The sequence below is a fragment of the Halyomorpha halys genome, unplaced genomic scaffold, assembly GCF_000696795.3.
Source record: "Halyomorpha halys isolate HHAL.00 unplaced genomic scaffold, Hhal_1.1 Scaffold240.1, whole genome shotgun sequence".
Lineage (NCBI taxonomy): Eukaryota > Metazoa > Arthropoda > Insecta > Hemiptera > Pentatomidae > Halyomorpha > Halyomorpha halys.
The window spans coordinates 649,762-667,857 of record NW_027115703.1 but is presented as its reverse complement, the minus strand read 5'-3'; the positions used below and the strand labels follow the sequence as shown (position 1 = coordinate 667,857).

The window sequence follows — 18,096 nt, the reverse complement described above, 5'->3', positions numbered from 1 at the left end:
AATTATAGATTTTTAATAGTTTTATTATTTAGTTATTAAAGCATTATATACCTGACAATTGCCACTCAAATGTGCAAGGTAATTATTCTTATGAGACTAAACGTCCCAGAATAAAATTACTTTTTATTTCATTTTGTTTTCAATTGTATGAACGATTTTTGTTATAATAACTGCATTGATCAGAACAATTGATAATTACTCTAATAAAAATAAAATAAAAAGAAACTTTGATTTATGTTTACTAAATAGGCTTGAGTAGTTTAATGTTAAGTAATTAAAAAAATCAGTTATTGAAGAAGTTGATGTTATTTACTGAATAAACTCACACAAGTACAAGGTATTTCAGTAAAAGATATTTCATTATAGACTATGTGATATTATGTGTTCTGATATTTATCGTAATGTACACTTTCTGATATTCAAATCAAAATAAGAAATTCATCATTGGTCATAAAAGGAAAAAAAAATAACAATCTGGAAAATAATGGGCTGCATATAAAAGTAAATGTTTATCTATATAAAAGATCTTTACATGAGGCTATATTGCATTACCCTCAAATTTTGGAAACAATTGAAAGCTAGAAATATGTTCAGGTATATTAGTATTGCAAAATATTACTCACCTATATTTATATCTCCAGTAGCCACCTTTCCAACAAACGGAGGGCTGATAAATCTTAAGCATTCTTTTATGAACCTTAAATGAATTTACATTATCATCCCTCAAAATAATTATAAAAAGATAAACAAATAAATTAGACTTATTTAATAACATCCTCTAATTTAATGAAGAACTAGGTTGTGTGCATGGTATATTTTAATGATATCCTTATATATGTTCGTTTTAGTTCTATTTAATTATGTTAATAGAAGGCAGTGATTAATCAATTGGTGCTATAATGAATGTAAATTCTGGTTGGCTGTTATGATTTATCTGCCTAGTTTGTATATTACATTTTGTAATGCCAAAACAAATATATCTTATGTATTGTGGAATATTTAGTTCTTTTTAACAACATATTTACAGAATAGCTTATTATATTTAGATTACACACAAAGTAGTTTTGAGGAGTAAAACTGAAATGTTTAGTCTTTCATGTTGTCAGTGTGTGGGTACCTCTTTACTTGTAAGTTTATTTATGAAATTCCTATCACTAGAATGTTGTGTGCTATAAAAACATTTCAGCTAGGGAATTTAGGATAGGACTGCTGTTAAATCAACATGGAGGGCTGGAAATAATCATGGTCGATTCACCTTGTAATGTGAAGGAAAAGTTCAGAGAAGTAGATCCAAAGACAAGAAATTTAAGTTTCAAAATGATGTCCGGGTCTAAGTTTCAAAATGATATCCATGATCCATCTGTGACACAATGTCAGTTAAGCTAATATTATAAAAAAATCAATAATGAAATCTTGAGTAACTGCTCTTGAATATGTTTAAAAAAAAAACACTCTTAAATATAACTCCACAGGCACAAATATCAAGAAAAGTTTTATCCCCAGATCAAGTGGGCCTAAATTGATTAGTGAACAATCAGGAAGATTCATTACAAAATATTTTAAAGGTCGAAATTTAACAATTCATCACAGTTAGCTGATATGAAAAATGATAAATAATTTTTTGTAGCTTTTAGAATTACAAAAATATAATAAATTCTCATTAATAACATTTGTTGTAAGCTTTGATGCATCAGAACATGCATTGTGAGAGGACTATAGTGATTTTCTTAGTGATGTAAAGAAAGAAGAGACTGTCATATATTGACTCTCGGAAATAGAAGAATGAATTAAGTAATAATTTCGCTTCTAAGTATTAAGCTGAACAATAATAACTATTAGACAAATTATTTTCCATATTAATACTAGTATGAGCTAAAAATTGTCAAAAGTCTTTGTCCATTATCCATATTAACACCATTAATAGTTTGGTAATTTCTATTTTTTTTTTTTCAGCAATCAATTATTCATTTTCTTCCATTATATTCCGTATTTCGATACAAAAATGAATTAGTAAAATAAAAATTAGAATGAAATAAATTTGAATAAATTAAAAAAAATAAATAAACAATATATACCTATCAAGGAACAACATTTGAATCAAGTCATCGATGGTTGGATCTCTATTATCATTACCAAATATTTCATATTGCTCTTTCCAAGCTCTTTCTTGAATATCGGGAAGAACTGCTAAAAAAACCATTGCGCTTGATAATAAAGAAGCAGTAGTGTTGGTTGACTGAAAAGAAAAAAAAAATTTTTTTTAAAGTTGTTCTCACAAGAAACACTATTCTTAATTTGTTGATAGTTAAAAAGTTGTGAAGTGAAACCCATTTAGAACCAGAAAAAAAATCGCACTATGACTTCAGGTAAATCAATTTATAATTTTTTAAACCGCTAAAACTTTTCAGAATCCATGACAACTATTCTGGTGTATACTTCATAAAAATTTAACAATGATAGTGTAATGCCGTTCCCTACCATTGGCTGTCGAAACTACAAATAAAACGAGAGACGTTTGCAGTGTTTTCTATCAGAAACCGAGAAAAGTCTTAAATAGTACAAGAGCAAAAGAATAAAAAAACAACGTTATTTTACCCCAATTTGTTTATTGCTTAAATGAAAACTACCTATAATTACTGGTATAAATTGATGAGTCTTCCAACTATACATAGGGGGAATAAAAAATGGAGGCTGTTTCAAAACGTTAAAAATAAATAATTTTTCATTCTGAGATCTATATCCTTAAAACTACCAACAAAACTAGAAAACCTAAGAGAACATAATTTAAAGAAGAGTAAATTTTCTAAAATATGAGCCCTAATAGAGCTATTTACGTTCAATAGTTTTCGAGATATAGTTTTTTAAAAAGCAACATTTCATAAAAAAAATCCATAAACATTAATAGCATACAAATTTTCATACTTACTGTAAGAAACAATTCATGTATCTCCATTACCAGATCTGTTTTACTTTCGTTATTTTTTCTATTTCTTGTTACAATTTCCATTGATAAAAGCAATTCTCCATTTGCTGAGGAAGTAAGAAATTATTGAATAAAACAAAAAAAAACAATGACTACAGAGTAAAACGAATTCAATATAATTATGAATATTAATCAGTAATCCTCAAACTTGTTTTTTTTTTTTCTGACCTAGAAAAGATAAATGAATATATACAAAATGAAGAAAGGAATGTATATAAGTTGGCAAACTAATACATCTTGTTTTGCCAGTGTGGTATTATAAGATAGGTTGCCGGGTCCGCTGAAGGCGGTGTCATCGATGATGGCATGTGTTGCCTTGAGCTCACTAGGAATTGGGAGGGGCTATTTTTTGTGTTAATAAGGATAGCCTTTTTTTAGTGTTACGATCTCCTCTTGTGAGATTGTGACATGTCGTTCATCGACCAACCTACTCGCTATAATTGTCCGTTTGAAAAGACAGATAAGGCTACCATGGAGTAGTACGACCAGTGCACCTCATTCACAACCTGGACCACAGAGCCCCAACGAGAAGCTGCTATTCTCCTCCTTCAACCAACTTGAGTCTGTATTACGAAGCGTCAAAAGGAACAAGGCGTCAGGACTGGACGGAATCCCGTATGTACTCATGAAGATGCTTCCTAGGAAGGTTAAAGCCTTCCTATTCAACATCTTTAACTCGTGCATGTGGATTTCATACTTTCCCACAGCATGGAAACGAGCTATTGTAGTACCTCTACTCAAACCGGGGAAGAAGGGAGACTCAACCGAGCACTATCGTCCGATCAGCCTCCTCTCGCACATGAGGAAGGTGTTTGAACGGCTCATCAATCACCACCTGATGGAACACTGCAGAGAGGAAAATGTCATCCCACCACAGCAGACCGGATTCCAACGGGGAGTCGCCTATGAGCATCACCTGGCGAAGCTCCAAGCGCACACCATAGAGCAGATGAAGAAAAACTGTCCGACGGCCTTCATCTCACTAGATTGCAGCCAAGCCTTCGAGAGTGTTTCCCACTCGCTCCTACTCCGCCGACTGGAGAAATTCAAGTTTCCCACCACCCTATGCCGACTCATCGGAAGCTACCTTAGTGGAAGATCCCTGGTCGTACGGGTTGGCGAGTGCCTCTCCTCTCCAGTCCCCACCACCTGCGGAGTACCTCAGGGATCGGTACTAGGTCCAGTACTATTTGTCGTCTTTACGACACCTATAGTAGCCATTGAACACCCAAAGGCAGTGGTAGCAGGCTATGCGGACGACATTGGCATCTACGCTTCCAGCATTAATGCCAAGACAGCCCTAATCGCGCTCAAGAAGCTGCAGCCACCATCACTAATGCGCTTAAAAGTATTGGGATTAGGGTGAACTATGGCAAAACGGACGCCATCGTGATGTCGTTCCAAAAAAGGAAAGAAGCCACTGCCTACCACCTTCAAAGTGGATGAAGTCAACCAGGGAATCTCCAACTCCATTCTCACCTGGGCGTCACACTGGATGGGCACCTCACCTTCTCCAGTCACGTTCGGGAGAGACTTAAGCTGGCCCGCCAGAAGAGCTACAGGCTCTACCGTCTCCTGAAATCCCCACAACTCTCACTAAGGCTGAAGCTGCAAATCTACAAGGCGATAATCCACCCGACTCTGCTCTATGGTGCACCTCTGTTGCGTCATCTCTACCAAACCACGCTTGAAAAGCTGCAGAGCTATCAGAATTCCGTCCTCCGGCGAATCATCCGTGGAACAACTCTACAGAGGGCCAGAAACATAACCTTCACAAGCTACCCTCTGTGCCGGCGTATATAGGCCGAAGGCACATCAAATTCTTTGATGGGCTGAAAGCCTGTGCCAACCCGCTATTCAGTGAAATCACCCCTCCAACAAGACCTGGGAGGTGGCAAAGCACAGTCCCCTTGGTAGACGTCCTCGCCGAGGGAAGGACTTCGGGATCTGCAGCTTGAAGTCATCACACCACCATATAAAACCATAAAAAAAGTTAAACATTGGTTATGTGAAAGTTACGAAATAAAACGTAGAACAGTTTTCCTGTAGTTCAAGGATCTAGATTGACTTAGATTTTGTGGGTCAGATTTTTAAAAGAAATAACTACAGCATCTTTAAACTGTTCATAATTAAGGTAAGGAACGAACTCACGAATCTATCAACTATGAAATAGTTGGAAGGCATTAGCTTGTTGTTAAACCAACTGATTCATAGTGACATGATACAAACATGTGGAGAATCTACCCACTGATAAAACTCCAATAACATTTCTAGAATAGAAGATCTCGAGGCCATCTTCTTTTCAGACGCCTAGGAGGATTATTAGGTAATGAAGGAGAAGCCAGGTTAGAAACAAGTGGATTTGGGTGGTTGGGAAGTTTATTATGGAAGGAACGGTATCTGGTTCTGGCCAAATCGGCAACATATGGAACATTGAGGATTTTGGACTGTAAGGATTGGATTCTGGACTAATTTGATCCATCCAATGTTAAAAACAACATTCAGTATCATAGATCGAATGGCTATGTTGGAAAAGGATATTTCCGTACTCTTTTTTATTTTAATTTTTTATAAATGGAAGATGGTCTGGGAGCGGTGAAATATGTTTCTATAATTTTTCGTAAATATAATATAGCTTAATAGAATCAGTAATGCTTTATTCTTATTCCTCGACAAGAGACGAATCTTTTGGTGTACAATAACAGCTTTCTGAGCTACTAACAAAAAACGCTCAATTTTTTCATAATTTATTTTTAACTCGAGAATCCGGGGATTTTATTATCTTTAGACCAGGCGAAAGGGCAATTTTGATAAAAACTCTACGTAAATCGGTCCATTAATTCAAAAGTTTATTGTGGGCAAAGATTCGACCATTCCCTTATATATATATATATATATATATATATATATATGTGTGTGTATATATAGCATTTTAAATTGAAATACTGTTTTTACCTGAGAGATGATCCTGGTTCAATGATTTCGCGAATTCTATTCCCTCCATAAACTAAAATAACAAAGATTATGTTATATAGGCTTTTCTTTCTTACATTTTTTTTCCTAATAATTTAATATGTATCTAATTTCATGATGCATTGTGAATTTGTAATTAATAAAATACTTTACCAGTTTCCGCATTGCTGTCGCTCTTCCTAAGAATATATCATCTAAAGGCCGTAGTATAGTTAATATTAGTCCTCCTAATTTCGGGTTGGCCACAACTAATGATCCTAATATAGGGAATCTGAAAGAATCATCTGTGAGATATTATTATTTCTCGTATTCCTTGCTCTCCAACTAGAGGTAGAATGGAAAATAGTTTCAAAATCATTCAAAAGTTTTCCTTCCAACTTGGAGGAAAGAGGAGGCAAGCTGTCAGGCCAAGTGAAGCCAAAGGCGGTGTTACAGTCTCCAAAGGCTTGTTAGGGCTGGGGTGGGGAACATCCGAGGCAAGTCAGTTAACCCTTCGTAGGGCGCGGTCAAGGATTCTCAAAATCTGGTCGCGGTGAGCCTGCCAGGCACACGATACATGAAAATTCGTAAAGTCCATAAATCGCCGTATTTAATTAAACCAAAAATTACCGATCATCTTGAGGATGTAGGCAATTTGGAAAAAAATTATAAAATAAATTTAAAACATTTCTTATTATTTATTTAGATACTGAAACCAAAAAAAGTCAAAATGCGGAACTCGCATATCATGGTTATGAATATATATCTAAATAGGACCTTTTATCCTCGAAAAAAAAATCAAAAAGGGATCAGATATGAAGTTGAAATGTGTGCGAATAGAAATTAGTCGGATTCATCGTCCATCTAAGCCGATGAAGGATCGTAAGAACAGGCTGAAAAGCATGTTGCATTTAGTGGTTCGTCGAGGAGCAAATTCCTTGGTTACATTTCACACAGGAGTAGTTCGTGAGCCGATGTATTCCTGTTTCCACCATCCAATCACAACATATGGACCGCTTTCGGAGGTGGGTGCGTGATTTTGGACGATCATCAGCCGGGAGGGATCTTGAGACAAATTTTCAAGTAGATGTGAAGGCCGGATTTCAGCCGACTTCTTCGCTGAAGTTGTCCGACGCACAGTTCATGTGACAATTCTTTGGAGAAAACTCTTCTTGGAATTCATCCTAATTGATTCCCGAGGTGAATAACGAGGAATTGATCCCTCCCAAGTTCAACATAGTGTATAGAACAGTCACTGGCCTTCGATGTGTATTTTGCTACACGTTGTATGTGGCGCACATTTGGTTAGCAGTGTCACCTCCAGTTTTGTGAGCATTATAATACGTTATGACCTCAGGTTTTTTTTTCTCCAATACTTTATCAAAGCCTTTGGTACCGAGCACAGAAGAAACCAGGAGTACGCAATTATTCTTGCATGTGACGTAGGTTGCCAACACTTTTTCGTCGTTGGCAAACCAAAAAGGCCGGAATATTGTGGTCTCCCTATAGAATATCCATATCAGAGAAATACTGAAATAACGATTGAAGAATTTTAAAAAAAATTAACAATGGCGATGAACGTGAAAGACACTAGAAAGGCGCGGTGAGCCTGACAAGCACACGATCCCTATTTAAAATGACTCTAACACAGGTATTGAAAATAGTGAAGTGCTTGAATTTACTATCTAAAGTGAAAAATATTTACCTTAGGTTTGTGACGTAATCGGGCGCTGTGAGCCTGTCAGATTAAAACACGTGTGACGCCCTTTCTTGACGGCAGGAGATGAACTGACTGGGCGGGTTGGAACCAGAGACAGCAAAAAAACCGAATCCTATGCCTGTCAGATTAGCCGCGCCCGATGCAGGGTTAATAAAACCTTGCCTTTAGGTTGTTATTTATTATTATTACTATTATTTATTTTTTATAATTATTTTTAAATTTCAATCACTTTTTCGAAGTAAACATTCTTATTTTTACCATTTTAGGAAACGTTAGGGAAAGTTACTCAGCTATTTTTTTTAAATGGGCTCAAAACAATGGTCTTATAGTTAATATAGATAAAACAGTCATTATGTTGATAAAATCAGCCCATATGCCTTCTCTAAATGACCCTGAAATTAAATCTCATGATTGTGACTGTCTCACTACCATTAATAATATAAAAATATGTTGCTAAACACTAAATGTTGTAGAAAAATATAAATATATAAGTGCTACTGTAGATAATGCTTTTTCTTTGAAACTGCACATAGTAAATGTTTTAAAGTGATTAAGAGTATGCTCATATAAAATTTACTATCTCCAATTTGTACTTAACATAGAAGCTTTAATAATAGTGTTCAAAGCTTTATTTGAATCGATATTAAGATATAGAATGTTGTCAGTGCTCATAGTCATTTATCAAAACTTGCAAATCTACAAAATCGAACATTAACAACAATAAAAACAGAAAATCTTGAAATCGTTGGTACTTTTTCCACCTAAATTATTTTATTTTTATAGAATTATTTTAAAATTTATGTATAGTAATTTGATATCCAGTCCTTACTTTTTAATAGGAAATATATTTTGAGTTGCTTACTATTTACATTGAAATGGGTTAATTTGAATAGAACTGAGACCTGGACTCAAATTTCTAGTAAACGAATTGACAGATTTTCATTGTTCATGAACCAAATAATTGAAAATAGCATTTAATAACTTCTATTGAGTCAACATTTCAGATTAAAAACGATTTTAAACATAATTACATTAAAATATAGTAAATCCCTATTTACTATATATTTACGCCCTATTATCCCTATTTACGCCGTTAACAGGCAAACCATGGGCGTGACCAAATTCCCACTCCTTGGCTTCACTTTAGCGTAGGATACTTGAGTTATGCCAACCCTCTGAGCCAAAACAGAAGGTTGAAAACCTCCTTCACAGTATGTTAATATGACATAAAATTAATTTTGTCAAGTGTACAGAAAAATAACTAATCATGGAAATTGAAATTGTTTCATTTTAAATATGAATTTGATTGCTTACGCAGCCATGATTTTCATAAGATCGGGATTATCCACTGTACTGCTTTCAATACCAAACATGGTTTCTGAAAAAGAAGCACAGATTAGGTGAATTTCACTGGCCAAATTAATATATTATTCATAATTCAAAAATAACTTTAAAACTTAATAATTAATATAAAGAGGTAAATATTTTTTTAAATTAATATAATAATTTTTTAATTAGCTAGAATAATGAAAATATATTCGGATATTGATGAACATTGAAAACTTTAGCTATATATGAAGTATATAGAAAACAAAAGAAAAATTTCCAAACTGCTCTTAGAGTAAGACACATTATAGTACAAGATCCGGGATGATTACTTCAACCAAATTTTTGATTAATTTAAAAAAAAAGCTATGTATAATTACCAGTCACAACTGATGATTCTGCCAAGTATAGGTAGGGGGAATAAACAATAGCGGTTGTATTTTTTAAAAATTTATTTATTGATATTTACAACTGTACATAAAATATATCAAGCAAGTTTGTGGAAATCATAATGGTATGGTACAAGCATGTAGAGAAACTACCCATTGGTAGCACTCTAAAAACATTTTTACAATATAAGGTCTCGAGGGATTATTTTCAGACGCCTCGTAGGATTGTCCGGAATGAAAGAGGAAGCAAGGTTAGAAACTAATGGGTTTGAGCGGTTAGTGAGTTTGTAATGGAAGGATTGATATCTGATTCGGGCTAGATCGGTTACAAATTGAACATTAAGGTCTTTGTGGATGATTTTATATTTAACAAAGTAGGGAGCATTTAGGATTTTACGAAGGATTTTGGATTGTAAGGATTGGATACGAGAGGAATTCGAAGGTTTAGTGGAGCCCTAAACTCAACGCCGTATGTCCAGATAGGCTTTATAATTGTCATGTAAATCAGTCCTTTGTAATGAATAGGAAGTTTGGACCGTTTGTCTAGTAAGTGCTGTAATAGTCGAAATTGACGAGCAGTTTCCTGTCTTTTAAGTCTTGTGTGAGGATTCCAGGTTAGTCGTTTGTCCAGATGTAGTCCAAGGTAGTGGATCTGTTCAACAGGGGTACGTAACATTATTGAAGTATACTGTAGGGCAGTCAGAAGGTTTACGACGTAGAGTAAAGTTAAGTTGATGGGATTTGTTGGAATTTATTTTAATCCTCAAATTACGACACCATTCTTCTAGGGCTATGATATGGGATTGAAGAGTTTGGGATGCAATTAAAGGGTTATTATTAACAGCAAACACACTTGTCATCGGCATACGTGGTGAGGATAGTGTTAGGATTGGTTGGGATGTCAGCTGTATAGATTGTGTAGAGGATGGGACCGAGGATAGTAACCTGTGGAACACCAGCGGACTGAAAGAAGAGGTTTGAATAGGAACCATTGTGGTTTACTTTATATAATCTGTCAGTGAGATAGGAACGAATAATGAGAAAGTATGTAGGAGGTAGGAATTTACGGAGTTTGTAAAGTAGTCCCGGGTACCAGACTCGATCAAAAGCCTGTTCTACATCGAAAAAGACTCCCACGCAGTACATTCCACGCTCCAAAGAAGGCGAAACAACGTCCACCACACGATGACATTGCTGGCGATCTGATATTATATGATTGGAATCAAGAATGGGGTATAAGCGTTTTAAAATGAGTTTTTCGAGGATTCTACCCATGATAGGCAATAGAGAGATAGGACGGTAGGATGTTGGGTATTCTGCTGGCTTATCGGGTTTGGGTATTGTATGAAGCATGGCTTCACCTTAATGCCAGGAACACTTCACTTTTGGTTGGCTGGTTGGGTTTGAGTGGACTGTATAATTGAAAATGAAACATGATTGATGGAAAAATAAAATTCTATTGTTTAAGTTACAAGTGATGTAGGGGGTGACCGAAATAAAACATTTATGATTAGATGGTTAGTAAAATTTTGAATGACTGGACTATAGCACTCGTAGATCTAAAATTGAGGTGGTTGATGATGATTATTATGTGGTGGTGGATGTTAATTATTGCCAGCTGGACTTACATCATGCTCCCTTCCTCCCTCTGCATTTCTGTGCCTCTCTCCCCTCTGCTGCTGGGAACTACTCCAGTAAATCTACTCACTAATGGTAGATATTTCTGATGAGTGAACAAAAAGAAAAGATGGACTGCTTCTTTGGCTGAAGACAAGATGGCTATCTCATTAGTCTGGGTTGCTTCTCACCACAGAGAGCGCTGGAGGAGGTTAGTTTTGACTGTTGGCTACATGGGCGCTAGTATATCCTGTAGGCTGTTATATGCAAACAACACTTGGAAACCTAAGAGAACATCACTTAAAGCAGAGTAAATTCTCTAAAATCTGAGTGCTAATAGACATATTTATGTTCAGTAGTTCCCCAGATACATCTTTTTAATAAGCAATATTTCATTAAAAAAAATCAGTAGTTAGTGAATTTATTTGAGAAATCTATGTTTAAATAATACTCAAATTACTTACAAATGTCTAATAACACTCAAATTAAAGCTAATTTATTGTACTATTCAGTAGTTTATTATGTTTTACTTTGTAGGAGTCGTACTTTTGTTGTTATATTCACAAAATTTTAATTTATAGTTGTTCGGATAAAAGTTTTGAAAATAACATGAACACTAATTCTACGAAGATAAATTTTAATTGGTGTTGAAGCGACACAACTACCTGCCGGGCTCAGAATTTCAGTTTAGGATAGAATACAGCATTGCTAACCTTACGCAGGTTTGAGTTAGTTTGATGTTGATATGGTTATTCCAGGTAAGGCGCCGATCTAGGTGAATTTCCAGGTATCTTACTGCTTCACTAGCCGGATTCCAATTCACATTTTAATCTTTGAGGATTAGTTCCAGTGGGTCTGGTGGGCGCCGAAGAGTAAAAACTTTTGAATTATATTTTTCAACGTTCAAAATAATCATCCATTTAGTGAAATATTCTTTTAAATCATTAAGGTGACTTTGCAAAGTGTTTCTAGCGATTATTATGTCATCATGTTGAGAGAACACAGCTGTATCGTCAGCGAACATAGCTATGGAGGTGTGAGTGGACTGCATTATGTGAAGGTAGAAGTTGAATATAATGGGAGACAGGACTGAACCATGTGGAGTACCGACTTGGATTTGTCTAAGAGTAGAATTTTTGTTATTTATTGTGACAGAAAATTTTCTATGAATCGAATATTGTCCTGGTACAGTCAAATAAAACTCAAATAGTAATAACTATGTTAATTGAGCCAACGTTTCGCCCCACGTTGCTAAAAAAGATACAAACACTTGACATAGTTACAAAGACAAAAAAAAAACATAGTGGAAAATAACAGGGGTATACAGTGAAACGTAAAATTTAATAAGAAAAATTAAAGGTTATAAACAATAAATGAAAACGGTAATAGGAATAGGGTCTTTCAAATTTCCTATCTTTTTTTCGAAATTGAAAGACCCTATTCCTTTCTTACACCGTTCCAATGTAGTTTACCGGACACCTTGTTCTACCCCATGTTGCAATTCCTTCTATATCGGCGAAACTAAAAACCAACTTCAGAACCGCATTTCCCAGCACAAAACTTCCATCAACTCCTATAATCCACTTGCCTCAAAATTATCAGAACACGCCTTAAACCTGAATCATAATTTTAATTTTTACAATCCTTCCATTCTTGCCACTGTCCCCAACCATAAAAAACGTCTTATCTCGGAGTCAATTTACATACATTTAACGGAGAATTCCGTCAATCATAAAGTTGATAAAGACTGCATCTCCCTTAGATACCGACACATTTTGAACATAATTAAACCCTCATAATACTTCTTTTTTCTGCATTTCAGAAGCCCACTTTCTTGTCATTTCTTTTATTCTTATTTCTATAAATTCTCACCCAATAAAAAATGTTCTACTGTTGAGGAATGAGCTCATAATATTTTGCAGGTATTTTAGAGTGCCTGCTTTCTTAAGTTTATATGGGGGACCTCGATGCCAGACCTTATCGAATGCTTGTTAGAAATCCAAGAACACTACTAGGGTATGTCTCTTTTTTCGGAATCCGTTAATTATAAATTCCGATAGTCTTGCCAGTTGGTGAGAAGTGGAATGACTACATTGAAAATCAAGAATAATTTCAATACTTTTAAAACAAGAATTATGATGTTTTTTTTTTTATAAATGGTTCCAGTAATTTTCCAAAAATGGGTAATAAACTGATAGGTCAATAGCTGCTTCGGTTCTGTTTCTTGTATACACCTTGCGTTCACGCGTGAAACAACTATATAAGATAAGGTAATATTCATAAATGTAACATTTGAATTAATAAAGATTACAATAGAATGTTCTGATCCACATAAAGCTAATCTCTTACAGATAGTTTGTTTGTTTTGTTTAGCGGGACCATTAGTCATCAACGCCATTTATATTTTATTTAATTTTGCTTATATTTGTTTATTTTTTAATTTGATTATTTATTATTTTATTTATTTATTTTATAATTACTATTTTTTTCCCCGTTCAATGTTATATTTTTGTCAGTCCTTTCTCTTGAAGGTCTTTAATAGCCCTATAGAGTTGACTAGGGGAAAAGTGAAAAGCCTTAGTGAGAATTTTCACTCCACGGTCTTGTGCTCCTTAAGAGGCAGAGAATAACATTGTGCACAGTGGATCAGTACATTCTAGTGCCATTTTTTAGAAATGTACATTGTCTTTTATTTATTTCTTCTCTGGATCTCCACATTCCACCACTTATCGCTAGGACCTGCGGCTATCGGTGCCGTTACACTGGTATGTGTATTTTTAAAATAAATATTCGATTTACTTTAATTATATTTAACTATAATAAAGTATATGTAACTATGCACAGTATATGTTTTGAATAATACATACCCATCGTGACTTTAAATACTACTCCTACTGTTTCCATATGTGCATTGAAAGCAACCGGTGAATCCAACATCGACTCAACAAATTTATTGGCGCACTTGATGAAGGTAATGGAGTAGTGACTGTCTATGTGGGTTTTTTTGATACAAGTATTATATTCCTTTCTTCTCTGTTTCCATAAATCGTCCGAACCTGGAACAGAAGTCAATTATACATGTCTGCGCAAAAAACTTTATATGTATTTTATTTCCATTGATAAGTAATCATTTTTTTTAGAACAACATTTTTTATAATCCGATGAGCACCCGTATTTTTATTTTCACATACCTATATTTGGAATATATATTAAGGGAATATGCTGCGATTGTGTAACATTTCGAATTCGAGTCCAAATCACCAAGTAACAAAATGGTCTGCGTGGCTGTGTGACCGTTTTTATTTTTTTTAATCAAAACTAAATTTATATATTTAGGAAAGGTGTATACAGAGAAATTCTACTTTGGAGAACCGATTTTTCACATTTATCTAATTTTTTTTTTACAAATCGACTCTAACGATTTGTTTATGTGGATGTACAAATAAGTCATCTTTAATATTAGCTGGGTTTTATCCTCAATAAAATAGTCTTTCAGAGCTTGAATCAAGATTTTTAAAAATATCTTCCTCTGAATTACCTCTATTTCTGTTAATGTGAAATAAATAAACAATTCTCATTTTAGAAATTAAAATGATAAAATATTAAAATGTGTTAAAGAATTTTTTAATAAGGAAAAATAATAAAGAATAAAGAGAAAAAATAAAAATAAAGGTTTCTGATTCGAAATGGAAAAATTGAAACTGCACGAACTTTCCTGATTGTATTACGGCTTCTTTACCTTAATTTTACTGTTAAAATGGGGTGAGGTAAGAGAGAACTTGTTGTAAATTTCTTGAAGTACAGCATAGAAAATATTTAATTTAATTAAAGGCAAATTATTATATTATTTATAATGTAAAAATATTTAATCGATGAAGAATGGAAAATTTTGTAATTTTTTTTTAAATCAGACTCATACCTCCCAAGAAAGAGGATTTTATTTCTCTAAAGGATGAAAAGCTGTTATTATTATTTAGTGAACTAGATATTTAACTAAAGGATAAAATGGTTTTCACCTTTTGTTGAAAAAGAAATAGAAATCCGGAATTATGTAGGATATCAAATTTTAGGAAATACTCAAGTAATTATTTTTTTCTCCAATACGTGTCTTCCATCGCCTTTCCTCCTTCTCGCTCCTTCGACGTACTTTGTCTTAAGTTACTGCCTAGGCATTACGTTTACTCTTATTATGTTAATCCTTGAACGATTATCATAATTTGCATTATAATTACAACTACTAATTTTTTTTTTATAACGATAAAATATAATAACATATACTTATTTGTTCGATTATGAATAAAGTTTGAAAGAATAAAAGTGTAAGTACAACTTTAGGTTCGCTACTTACGGGAGCTGACGAATGGTCCTTTCAAGTATCCATTAAATCCACCATACATCATATCAGGTTTATCAGACAGATTCGGATGGAATGCAATTTCCTGAAAACAAAATTTATAAAATATTTTTTTCATATAAACAAGATATGAGGTGGGTACGATGATGTGGGATTTTTATGTGTTTGAGAAAGGTGCTCCCCGTCACATTTGATTAGAAATTCGTAATGCTTTATGAAAAATTAAAGATGCCATCTTGGCTTTGGTAGCCATCTTGGTCTCTACAACGGAAGAGTGAACAGCATTTCAAGAGCCACATCATTTTTTGCTGAGATCGGCAATTTACATTGAGTGAATAAACTACACACCACTCTGATGAGGAACGAAAGCAGGATGAAAGAGGGAAGATAACACAAGAAGAGAACAAGTATATGCACTTTCAAGATCTCAATAGCTCACCATGTAATGTACATCATCTTCAACACAAGTAAACTACAGCACCCATTATATTTAATACCACTTATAATTTCGTGTAACCCTATTACAATCAAAAATCAAAATTAAATACTAACTCTGTTGTACAACCTTGTAGCAAACCGCTACATAACCATCTGTCTAAATTAAATTAAGAATAGAGGCTTATCTCCATATATCAGCATACTTTATTTATTTTAAAACTCATCAAATACAGTCCATTCCATTTATTCAAACCAAAGTATTCAAAAGTATTAACATACAATTAATTTGGATAATATCCCCCAACTTTTACTCCGGGGAATATCCAAATTATACATTATGAGTGATCCAACATTGCAAGCTCTACCATTGGTTAATGACCGCCCTAACAAGGATTGGGGAGCGTGTATTCTAGGGTATCAGGTACCCAGTTACCGGACCACTATACAGTGTTTACGGTGCCGTGAGATTTAACGTAATCACAAAGGTTCTGCTGAATGTAACCAAGGCCATTATGTTAGTATGTTACACGAAAAAGCGCAGATGCTTGCTGGGAAAATGCCCATGGAACTCATTTTTCGAAAGGATACTATAAAGCATGATGTTAAGAGGCCGGACACGGGAGTGTGAGGAGTGAGAGGAGGACTGGGAGTTCATTAATAGGTAGAAGGAGGCGGTGGGCCCAACTCATTTCACAATGAGAAGGACTTGACCCCCCAACATCGGTGAGCCACCAGAAAAGGAGGAAGATGACCCAGACGGATGCCTACCAGGAGGACCTACAGAACGGATGCAGTGGACAAGGTGCAGCTCCTTGAGTAAGGTGCTAAACCTAGTACTGGGCTGCACCACAGTAAAAAAAAATTAATAAAAGAATAACGATAAAAAAAAGAAAAAGAATTGGTGGTCTTTGGGAGCAGTGGCATGCGCAATCCCAGCGCGCACTACCCCACTGCTTCCGCACTCCGTATGCCAGAAATGACAAGGGCTATAAAAAAAAATATAGGCCGAAAACGATCTGCAAGGAAACGTCACAGGATCAGCGAGGGACTGAAAAAATATAAACATATGGTGCGAGAATATATAATACAAGGATGGAATGTGTGGTGAGTAGCACGAGAGAAGTGTTTCAGCTTATGGAAGTTCTTCCCCATTGTCTAGTCCAGATTGGCAGCAAACTGGGTGACATGGTATTATTGGTCCTCACAGATCTCTGACTCTCACAGATCTCTCACAGAACTGGACGTGGGGGATTCCCGGAGAAGCTAAACAGATGAGATAACGTTCATCACACCACCACAGGATGAGATTGCTGGATAGTAGAGTGAGATAATTGAAATACAAACTGATGATCTGGGATTATATGATTCGAATCAAGAATGGATTGAATGCGTTGAAGAATATGTTTTTCCAGTATTTTACCCATAATAAAACGGAGAGTGGACTATAGGAGGAAGGGACTTCTGCTGACTTTTTATTTTTGGGTGTCATATTAGTTATATACCATTTTCAAGTGTTTGAAAAATATATAAAGCGAAGTACGGCATTATATATCAGAAATAGTTATAGGAATAGCTTTTAGGATTTTATGGATGCAATCAGGAAGTCCAGCCACGGAGCTTTACAGAAAGGTAATATCTGAATTATGTTTGATATTTATGAATTATGAAATAATTTTGGTAAGATGGTTATTTTGAGCCTACAATAATTAAATTATATCAGATATATTACCTTGACAATTTGAGGGCTTGAAACAATCACCAATTTGCTGAAACCATAAACCCAATGGAAGCATAACCCATTCTTTCCGTACTTTTCAGCAACCCTGATCATATGTTTTTCCATACCTGAACAGGATACATTTTTTATCTATTTTACAATGTATGCATCAGAACATATCATGACTTTTTATAATCCTGGAAATATAAATAAAAAATAATAAGGTTACCAATTTATTCCATCCACTCCACGCCAAATGGAACATGGAAGAATCGTCAGTATAAAATGTGAACTTGTTGGAGTGAATATTTGTAAGAGTTTTGAGCCCGATAATACACGATGAGTATAGCTAAAACACACGATATTGATTGTGTAACGTATACTACAAAAGTATTTATATGAATAACTTACAATTTTGCTTTGGTTTTACTATTGATTATATTTGAAAAAATATAAATATTGGTATGAGAAACTCACAATTTTGCTTTGGTTTTACTATTGATTATATTTGAAAAAAAATATAAATATTGGTATGAATAACTTACAATTTTGTTTTGGTTTTACTATTGATTATATTTGAAAAAAATATAAATATTGGTA

The 18,096-nt window shown here is 34.4% G+C and overlaps 1 protein-coding gene across 1 annotated transcript in view; it reads right to left on the bottom strand.

The window, feature by feature from the left end:
- The window catches only part of LOC106680064 (probable cytochrome P450 313a3), a 24,960-nt gene that overhangs the window by 3,476 nt on the left and 3,388 nt on the right, over nucleotides 1-18,096 (bottom strand). The window contains exons 3-11 of the mRNA XM_014419531.3: nucleotides 17,509-17,624; nucleotides 15,336-15,426; nucleotides 13,855-14,043; nucleotides 8,970-9,033; nucleotides 6,110-6,227; nucleotides 5,939-5,990; nucleotides 2,927-3,030; nucleotides 2,076-2,236; nucleotides 624-697 (exon numbers count right to left, since the gene is read on the bottom strand). Of these exons, the coding sequence (XP_014275017.1) occupies nucleotides 624-697; nucleotides 2,076-2,236; nucleotides 2,927-3,030; nucleotides 5,939-5,990; nucleotides 6,110-6,227; nucleotides 8,970-9,033; nucleotides 13,855-14,043; nucleotides 15,336-15,426; nucleotides 17,509-17,624 (969 nt within the window). The remainder of the gene's footprint in view (nucleotides 1-623; nucleotides 698-2,075; nucleotides 2,237-2,926; nucleotides 3,031-5,938; nucleotides 5,991-6,109; nucleotides 6,228-8,969; nucleotides 9,034-13,854; nucleotides 14,044-15,335; nucleotides 15,427-17,508; nucleotides 17,625-18,096) is intronic.